Source organism: Liolophura sinensis, chromosome 4 (genome assembly GCF_032854445.1).
Source record: "Liolophura sinensis isolate JHLJ2023 chromosome 4, CUHK_Ljap_v2, whole genome shotgun sequence".
In the NCBI taxonomy this organism is placed as follows: domain Eukaryota; kingdom Metazoa; phylum Mollusca; class Polyplacophora; order Chitonida; family Chitonidae; genus Liolophura; species Liolophura sinensis.
The window spans coordinates 1,104,045-1,114,592 of NC_088298.1; the positions used below are offsets into that span (position 1 = coordinate 1,104,045).

The window sequence follows — 10,548 nt, forward strand, 5'->3', positions numbered from 1 at the left end:
CATTGTGTCCTGCTCGGGCTGAGTGACCTACTAACGGGTTGGTTATATACCTTTTGATTCTCATCAAGAATGTTATTTATTTTCTGGGCCATTTATACGCGTACCTCTAGGCCGGAATATTCGACCTTATAGACGGGTCGATTATATGAAAGAACCCACAAAGAACTAACAAAACCAGTAGAACATTATAATCCTGGTTTGTTGTCCGTGTAGACAAGGCGAGTGTATACATCAGACTGATACGGAGTTTGCTTGACTTCAGTTTTGGATCCACTGTCTATACATCAAAACCTGAATCTTAGAAAAGATAGCGCTGTAGAGCGACGTGCCACCGAGGTGATCGGCCTTTTATAAGACAACCCCGGCTTGTAAAGTTGGAGGGAAACGCGGGGCGCGGGCCTAAGTGAGAGCACTAAAGGTGATGTATCATTGGCGGGCGTGTTTTCATATATCCATCTCGGCTACATTTTCCCGCGCGTTTCATCCAGAATCCTCCGCCTGGCAGTGCCTGGCAGTCCCTGGCAGAGCTGTGCGCGTGACGCTACATTGTTGTCAGCCGGGATTGTGTTCACCTCGCCTGCTATGTATATATGTAATATATGTATATATGTCTAATACTGACAAGCCTACCCTACACCGGCTGCATCGACTGACCTGCCTGCCTACCTCTCAACCAGCCTGCATTGAAAATACATAAGTAACAGCAATACATTATACATATACACAAGAAAATTTGGTGGGTTTTTTCCACACCGCGGGGTGTATGTGTATAGACTAGCGTGATATAGCGTGTAGTAGACTAGAGTACAGTATAACAGTATATGGGATGTAGATATAGATAGATAAATAGAGAAAACAGTGGTTTGTTTGTTTCAGGCTGGGTGTGAATTAGGCAGAGTTTTAAGTACCTCTAAGTTTTAGGTATGAATTAGGTGGAGTAGCAGGTTAGGAAGACTTTGAGGATTTGTGATAAAAAATATCAGAACAAGTACAATTGTACAATTAAAAGAAAAATGGGAAGACTGTGTCTGGTGTGGGGGTTTCTTTTCTTTCTTTTTTTTAGTGCTTAGATTGAGAAAGTACTCTTTCGAGAAGAGTTGGGTGGTCCTGAAAAGGGCCGTTGGAAAAGTGCTGTTTTTCTTTTTTTAAACAGCCATGTTTCTTTTTTTTCTTTTTTTAAACAGCCATTTTTTTTTCTTTTTTAACAGCCAGCTGTTTTTTTTTCTTTTTTTCTTTTTAACAAACAATTCACAACATGAAAACGATTAAAAACGGGACATACAATTAATAAAAGAGACGAACAACACGTAAAATATATAAGTTACAAAACGGACACCGCTGGGGGGTCGAGTCTGCGGGCACAGATGAGACAGATCGCTGCATGCCCGCAGGGTAGGAGGCACGCATCCGACGGTCTCTCATAGCAAATCCGACATGTCGGAAAACCGTCGGATGCATGTCTCCTACCCTGCGGGGATGCCGCAAGCTCCTCACCTGCCACCGGCCCAGGTGAAACAGGTGGTGCTGCTGACGGTGCTGCTGCTGCTGTCGGTGGTGGTGGTGGGGTCGACTCTGGTGGAGTTGTTGTTAATGGCAATGCCCCAACCGCCGCGGGGATGAGGAACCATTGTAGGGGCGGTTGAGCTCTCAAGCGATCCTCTAGATTTCTGACCATGGCATCCCTCTCCTCTGCAGTCAGATAATTATGGTTCGAAATCTCTGTTGTTCGATATGCCATGTTGGGGAGAGCTCTAACCGTCCCTACTTCCCTAGCCGGGGTGGTAGGTAAAGCCTGGGCTAGGGGTGGAGATAACCGGCCCTCATCCTCACGGTGGGGTGAGACACGGGCTCGCGCCCGACCCCGGCGCGCTGTCAGCCAGCCAGGTGAACGTGGTGGAGGTGATCGTGGTGGTGGTGGCGATACCTGACCTGGGTTCGAACTCCCCGCCAGGCCCTCGTTCATGTCCAGTTGCTGGGGGAGTCCCCGGCCAATACCCCGCCTCACGGGACCCCTCCGGGTCGTAAATCGCTCCATGAGCGTTTGGGTGAGGCGGGGTGCTTCTGGGTTGTTGTTGACCGGGGTGGTGGCGGTGGTGGTGGTGGTGATCGTCCCCCATCTGGTGAGTACTTCTCTCAGTCTGTTTATATAGTTCCATCGCCCCATCCCCACTCTCCTACCCACGCACCGTGGGCAGGGACAGGGGCGGGGGTCTCTTTGCTCCTCGTTGGGTGTAATCTCTCCCCCCCTCTCTCTCTCCTGGGGTGGTGTGTCAGGGATGATGATTGGGGAGGCCGGGGGTGATGGAGTCCAGGGTTCCTCATCCTGGGAGACCGCCCCAGAAAACTGGTCTTCTTCACTGGTACTCTCACTGTCTGTAACATCTTCCCATCGCCCCTCAACGGCACTCCCCAAAAAATCATGAAAGCGACGGTCCATAGTGTGTGGTGTGGAAAATAGCAAACTCCGTAGCAGTCTGACCAACTCAAACCCGCGGTTATGTTATATATACTAACAACCCTGGCCTGGGCGAAAGCACGACAAAAGGAATTATCAGCCTACTGATTGGATGATGAGTGCGAGCGGGCTTTTATGTTTTTTCTCCCGCCCGTTTCATACAGAATCATCAGCCTGGCAGAGCTGTGCGCGTGACGCTACATTGTTGTCAGCCAGGGTTGTGTTCAGCTCGCCTGCTATGTATATATCTTTATATATATATATGTCTAATACTGACGAACCTACCCTGCATCGGCTGGTGGTTGTGATTTCTACGTGTATAAGTGTCAATTGAATAAGTGGTCATTGTAGGCTTAGATGTCTTCTTTCTCCCCGAACCCGCTTTGCTTCTTAAAAGTTAATTGAAGACAGTAAGAGCTATCGCATGTTACATGTTTGTAACACTATATGAAAAGTATAAAAAAATAACTTCTTTACGGGATCATATGCAATAAGACAAGCTGCATTTCATTGCTGAAAATGACTATTCACAGCTGAGATCGCTAGATTTCTTATTGAAATAACAGTAGTTTTAGTTCAATATATTTAAGGATAGTTGTGTCTTTTAATAGTTTGTAACTCCAGTAAGGCTAGATAGAAAGCCTGAGTAGCTTAGAGGATATTTCCTTATGTATTTCGTAGTAGAAATCCACGAATGTGTGCGATGTCAAATGTATGTAAACAAGGCGGATAACTCCTGATGGAATACGCTTAGCAGGGGCGACTACTTTTGTTGGAATAATGGAAATAAGGGGCATAACTCTAAATGTCAAACGACAATACGTGTCTGGAAAGAGTAATATATAGTAATTTTCTTTATTTTTTTGTTCCAAAAGTGTATAGGGGTTTTGCAGAGTTATCATTTAGTTCATGTTTGTGTAAAGCAAACTCATGTCACAATTCATTTAAACACATTGTATTACTTTATTTCACTTAATTTACAATATCCCATGAAAATTAATTATGATTTGTTGTTATTTAAATCGAGCACTCATTTACCATCCTTGAGACGATCGCCAATAGTATGTATGGAGTATGTCTAGGGTTTGGTTATAACGTCTACACCCTTCTATGTTACAGAGACCTGTTTCATCTACCACCACCCCAACGAGTAAAGCTCAAGTGAGTTTAGCGGCGGATACCTCGCTGAAAGAAGAAGAAGAGAAAAAAATTCCAACGAGCCAGTTCGAGCCCGACCCGGTACAACCTCACGAGGCTGTCTTGCCGAGCGGTGAAAGTGACGTGCGGGAGTTGTACCAGCGGCATTGGCGATCGATCAGGACGCATTTCCATCGCCACAAGCCAATTCAAGACTGCTATAATTACCGACTGAGTGATCTCGGTGCTATCCCAGCCTATGTAGACGAGATTTACGAAGACCAACCGACTACTTTCACTATCAATTACAGTTTTGGATATATCCTCCGCCACAAAGAGACGGGGCAGGTGCGGTATTATTACCCGAGCACCAACAACGCCCGAGTACTCGACGCACCGTACCGCGTGGCGAGTCGGGCTGACCTGCGAGGATTCCACACCCAGCATCTCCTCACCCAAGACCCGCTTACCTGGGCCCAAAAACAACGCCCCAATACGAAATGGACCGTCGACCTCATCACCAACGTGCTGTTTTTCGTCCACAAACTGCCGCATCAGCCTATCGGTAAAGGTGGGGTAACGTTACCGTCTTACCTGAAAGGAAACATGGGGCTACACACATTGGTGGGTGGAGCTAACGGTCCTTACAGGGACTATTGGTGTTTGTTTCGGTGTCTGGCCGTCCATCTAGACCAGGACGACCCCAAAAACTGCGACGCCCAGGCTGAGGTGTATTACCGCAGGTATCTGGAGGAAATGGAGATGGAGCCGAGGTATTTCCGCGGGGTACCCCTCAGTGCGCTGGACACGGTGAAAAGGCTGTTTCAAGTGAATATTCAAGTCTACCAGCTCATCCCCATGGACAGGTCGTACTCAGCACAACTCATTCACCGCAGTGCCGAGCGCTATTCTTCCCCTACCCTGTGGTTAAACCTGTACCAGCGGCATTTCAGCTATATCAAAGACATGGGGCGTTATGCTGGATCTTACACCTGCCAGGTGTGCCAGAAGAGTTTCCCAAAACTGTGGGGTTACGACGGCACGGTCAAACGTGCACCGACGCCATTCGACGAAAATACCCGGGCGGCGTCTTCCGCAATCAGCCCACCATTTTCGAAACGTTGGCGGACATGGGGATCGAACTCCAGGACGGTGACGACGGCATCTTCCCGTACCGAGCGTGTTATGACTTTGAGACGTACTTGGCTCCGGTGAACCCGGTGGACGATGCGGCGACTGGCTCGACAGAATGGACGGCTCAACACATCCCCATGAGTGTCAGCGTCAACTCTAATGTACCGGATTACGACCAACCCGTGTGTTTCATCTCCACTGGCGATCCCCAGGAACTCGTCGAACAAATGATATCTTACCTCAACACCATCAGCGAGATCAGTAGCGCCTACCTCCACGAGCGTTATGCTTACATCCTGGACGCCTTAGCGGATCGATCCCGACGAGAAGAAACCGTCTTACACGCGCCGAGTGCGGGACAGATTCGTGACCTATATGGACCAGCTCCCCGTCCTCGGCTTTAACTCGGGTAACTATGACCTGAACTTAATCAAACAACAGCTTTACCCCCACCTGGTCCAGAGCGGTGATTTGGAGTATGTGATTAAGCGGAACAATAATCACATGGCCCTCACCACACCGCAGCTGAAATTTCTGGACATTCGGAATTACCTGGCCCCGAATTACAGTTACGACAAGTGGGTGAAAGCTTACGACTGTCACGTGACCAAAGGGAAATTTTGTTACAGCTACATAGACTCCCTGGCCCGGCTGGAGGAAACGGTCCTGCCACCGCAGCATGCTTTCGACAATGATCTCACCCACCAGCCGTGTACGGACGCAGAGTACAAGACCTTACAGACGGTGTGGCGAGAGCACAGCATGCGGACCGTCAAAGACTTGCTGCGGTGGTATAATAACCTAGATGTCATTCCCTTAATGGAGGCTGCGGAGAAGATGTCGGTGTTCTACCGAACCATGCATGTGGATGTCTTCAAAGACTGCATGGGGCCTCCGTGGCTCAGTCGGTTAGCGCGCTAGCGCAGCGTAGTGACCCAGAAGCCTCTCACCAATGCGGTCGCTGTGAGTTCAAGACCAGCCTATGCTGGCTTCCTCTCCGGCCGTACGTGGGAAGGTCTGCCAGCAACCTGCGGATGGTCGTGGGTTTCCCCCGGGTTCTGCCCGGTTTCCACCCACCATAATGCTGGCCGCCGTCGTATAAGTGAAATATTCTTGAGTACGGCGTAAAACAACAATCAAAAAAAAAAAAAAAAAAAATCAAAGACTGCATCAGCATACCAGGGCTTACCCTCCGCTACTTATTCCATGATTTACGCTCCGTGTTCACCCTCGTCGGTGAGAAAGACAAAGACATGCTCGATTGCTTCAAGAAAAACATCGTGGGTGGGCCGAGCATCATTTTCCAGCGCTACCACGAACGAGGCGTGACCCGTATACGGGGAGGAAAGCTGCGTCAGCGCATCGTGGGATTCGATGCCAACGCGCTATACCTGTACTGCCTGGCCTCACCTATGCCGGCAGGTCACTGTGTCCGTTGGCACCGTCGGGACGGGGGAGAGAAGTTCGGCCCCTCCGGCACCGCCACCCGTCTGGCTGAAAAATGGCTGGACTGGAAGTCACAGCAGCTGGGGGTATCGATCCGTCACCGACTCAATCACACGGAGAAGCGGATCGGCGACCGACAACTTCCCGTAGACGGGTTCGCCTATATCGACGGACAGCCTACTGTGTTTCAATTCCACGGGTGTTATTTACACTATCACGGCTGTCGCCTGAATCACCCTCGCCCGGGAAAGGTGTGCTACAACGAGCGGCGGGGATTAAGCCCCCAGGACTTACGGCGGGAGGTGGATGCGGACGACACATACATTCGCTCCCAGGGCTATCCCTTGGTGACGATATGGGAGTGCGAGTTCCACCGCCAACGCGCGACAAACCCAGCCTTACGGGACTTCCTACAACGGTACGGTTTACCCCCGACACAGCGACAACCCAAGACACAAGCTCAGCTCATGGAGGCTGTCATTCAAGGCCAGTTGTTTGGCTTTGTGGAATGTGACATTCACGTGCCGGACCACCTGAAAGCGGACTTTGCCGAATGCCCACCCATCTTTAAAAACACCGAGGTGAGTCGGGCTGATATAGGCCCCACCATGGCAGAGTTCGCGGCTGTGAATGACATCATGCCCACACCCAGGCGTATGCTGATCGGGAGCATGTTTGGTAAGCAAATTCTGCTAGCCACACCTCTGCTCCAGTGGTATCTCGGTCGGGGATTGGTCGTCACGCACGTCTACCAAGCGATGGAATACACACCGGAGCGAGCGTTTGAAGCCTTCGCAGACGCCGTCACCCAAGCTCCACGGGAGGGAGATGTCGACCCGACCAAAGCCCTGATCGGGGAGACGATGAAGCTGTTGGGGAATTCAGGTTATGGAAAAACCGTCACCAGTCAAGACCGACACGTGGATGTCAAAATCTGTGATCTGGAAAAAACACGAAAATTATTGGAGAGTGTTCGGTGTCGAACCGTCAACCCCATCGACGAGACCACCTTTGAAGTGACGAGTAGCAAGAAGACCATTCGCTACAGTCTCCCCTTGCCAATAGGGTGCATGGTCTACCAGTATGCCAAACTCCGTATGCTGGAATTTTATTACGATTTCATGGCTCGTTTTTTCGAGAAGGCGGATTGGCAGTACTGTGAGATGGACACAGACTCTGCTTACATGGCTTGGTCTGACCCAGACTGGGAATCCCTCGTCAAACCCGAGCTGCGAGCCGTGTACGAGACCGAGCGTGGTTACCCCGTCGCGACCATCACGACCACGATAAGCGCACACCGGGGCTTTTCAAAGTCAAGTAGACCGGTGATGCCATCGTCAGTTTGTGTTCCAAGACTTATTATTGTTACGGCGGGGTATCCAACACCAAAGACAAACTCTCCTGCAAAGGTGTGAGCGCACGAGGTGTGGACAAGGCCGTGTACCTCTCTGTGTTGCGCGACCACCAAAGCGCGAGTGGTGTGAATCGGGGGATGCGGATGCGGGGCAATACGATGTACTCGTATACCTAACACAAAGACGCATTCACATACTTTTACGGGAAGCGAAAAGTGCTCCCCAACGGGGTGAGCACCACCTATTTAGATCTGTAGAACGGTGCCATGGATACTCTACACACCCGGCTCCTGTGCTCTTGTGACACTTCCGACGGCCCTTTTCAGGGCCAACCAACTCTTCCCGAAAGAGTACTTTCTCAATCTAAGCACTGAAAAAAAAAAAGAAAGAAAAGAAGCCCCACACCAGACACAGTCTTCCCATTTTTTTTTTAATTGTACAATTTTTTTTTCATGTGTTTTATCATTCGCAGTGGTACATACGTTAAAAAGTTAAAAACGCCTAGCGGGGAGCGGCGGGTCGGCAGCCGTAATAGCCTGACACACTGACCCGATTCGCCGTGCCTGTTAGATCGTCATACATTGTTGCCGAGCAGCGCCTTGTCGGTATACCGCAGACGGCCTGGTAACAATGCATGACGCAACAATGTATGACGATGTAACAGGCGGTGACTGGGTCAGTGTGTCAGTGTGCTATAGCTGGCCTGCATGCTGTTGTGGTAGTCCTCATAATAATAAAGAAAAAAGTCAAACCACCACGGTAGGTGAGTCTCATAGTCTCTTTTTTAATTTTATTCCATACTGTATGGCGTAACAGGTCGAACAGGGAAAGCAAGAACGTGGAATGCATAACACATCGAACTGGCAAGAAAGAATGTTATTTGATGTATGTTTTACAGTCCATGGATGTGGAAAAAAAACGAGGGATGAATCCCAAACTGACGATCCACCCAATCAAACACCCGCAAGTCATTATCGTAGGCTGTGCACGCTGTGTCCAACGTGTGTACAATAGCATCCATGGGACGGCCTCGAGCTCGCTGGGTTAAGTAATACACACAATATTGACCGCACACGGTCGTGTCCAGACTGTGCAGCCGCCGATCGTTCCACGTCCAGTGGTGTGTTCCCCGGTTAAGCCAAGCGGTGATATCGGGGTAGAGGGGTGGGAGTCCGTAGGAATCAAAGTATTCGCCCCGGAGATGGGGTGGGTTGGACCACTGGTCTATGAAGACGGCGACCCAATGTCGTCCTGGGCGAAGGCACGTGTCTGTGTTAATGATGCAGGCCCAGGGGGTCCAGGGCATCCTAGGGACGTGAGGGGCGTGAGAGGAGTGAGGGGAGATGATCCCGAGGGTAGACACCTCCTCCCGCCCCCACCACAGCCCGGGTAAACACGTCTGTTTGTAGCACACGTCGCAATTGTACCGTGTCCATGTTGTTGTTTGTTTTTTGGCTGTTCAACTGGCGAAGTCACAGAGCACGTTTCGGCTTTGGTCTATTTCTATGATATTGCTGAATTCAGCGTAGCACACCACGTTAATGGTTTCCGGCAGTGGTTTGGCAAACCGCATCTCCAGGCGCAAATCCCCTTTTTGTACCAGGTTCAGTTGGTGGTCATCGTGGAGGCTAGGGGTCAAGTCGAAACAAAACAGCGTGTGGCCTTCGGCGAATGTGGTGCGCTTGATATTGTTTCCCTCGTCGTGGAACGCTTTCCCCGTGTGGGTAAAGAGGTTCATGTACGTGCGGATGAAATTCTCGTTCTCAAAGTCGGGTGTCAGGGGCTTGGTTGGAATCTGACGACCGCCGACGTACAAGGCGACGAAGTTTGTGTAGTAGTGTCGGAAACGAAACGGGTTTTTAGTGTAGTCCACGTCAAAAGCCTTGTTGCTCACACACCCCACCGCTAAACGTGTCGGTAAGCTGCCCAGAAATAGGTTTTGTTCATTGATGAGATTGTGACCTCTGGGGACAGAGAAATACTTGATTGGGTACTTGGCAGGAGCTTTGGCCAAGGCTTTCAAATGCCCCAGTTGTACACCGCTGGTGATTTTCACTTTGCGCACAAAGATCAAGACCTCCTCCAAGCGGGTCTTGTAGCCGGGAGCGGCTTCATCGGACATCAAAGCAAACGAATCCTTAACCGGGGTGAGACGGATGCGGACAGTGACGTTGTTGAGCAGGTGTCGGTGTTGCAGGAACATGTCACAATGCAGGCGACCCAGCATGTCAACCGACCGACTTTCAGCCGTGCAGGTCAGCCGATCGACAAACCCGGCGTTGGTGTCACTCATCGTGTCAAACTTTCCTGGGGTGTCCGCATACCACAAGGCAGCAGACAGCTGGCTATTTTTAACCTCTTTACCGTAAGACAACAATGTCTCCAAGTAAGCCCGGTATGGGTACATGTTGGTGGACGGCGTGATGAGTTTATCGTTCAGGGAGACGTCGACCTGTCGCCACATGGATTGTATCCACAGGTTAGTCGGAGCCACCTTCTTGTCAGCCGTCCCGTCCCCGTTGAGGATTTTTGCCTTCACGTACAGCATGGTGTTGGCCAAGTCCAAGTAAGTGTCCGCGTCGGCGTTGGTGATGACAAATTCCACAGGTCCCACATCACTCAGGCTGGCGATGGGGCTGTAAGCATCCCAGCGGCCTTCTCGAGCGCTGGTGTCGGTCGGGGGTAAGGTCCACAAATCAAACTTACTGCTGACGGACGGGCAGCATTCGGGGTGGGGAAGAGCCATGGCTTGTGTATGGGCGCGTGCGCGTGTGTGTTTAGCTGAAAATATCCGGTGGATTCAGGGCATTCGATGTGGCTCGAGCTTTGATGTGTCTTCTTCTGAGCTTGACGGTACGTCTTTTAAGTCCCACGTGTCGGTGACGAGTGGGCGTGACGCGTGGTGTCTTCCGTTTGATAGGCTCACCCAGTAACCGCTGTCGGGCGTAGCGACTAGCTTTGACCAGCAGCTGTTTTCCAGTCGCCAAACCGCATCGTTTCAAAGCCTGTTGTGGTGACACG

At 50.6% G+C, this 10,548-nt stretch overlaps 1 protein-coding gene across 1 annotated transcript; it reads right to left on the reverse strand.

The window, feature by feature from the left end:
• Positions 1 to 7,890: 7,890 nt before the first annotated feature.
• On the reverse strand, positions 7,891 to 10,273 carry LOC135464850 (uncharacterized protein F54H12.2-like). The gene is made up of 2 exons (XM_064742418.1): positions 9,096 to 10,273; positions 7,891 to 7,897 (listed from the first exon to the last, which is right to left on the reverse strand). The coding sequence occupies exons 1-2, from the start codon at positions 10,271 to 10,273 to the stop codon at positions 7,891 to 7,893; spliced, it is 1,185 nt and encodes a 394-aa protein (XP_064598488.1).
• Positions 10,274 to 10,548: the final 275 nt, after the last annotated feature.

Coding starts and splice junctions, on each gene's coding strand:
- LOC135464850 (XM_064742418.1), bottom strand. CDS start 10,273: ATGGCTCTTCCCCACCCCGAATGCTGCCCGTCCGTCAGCAGTAAGTTT.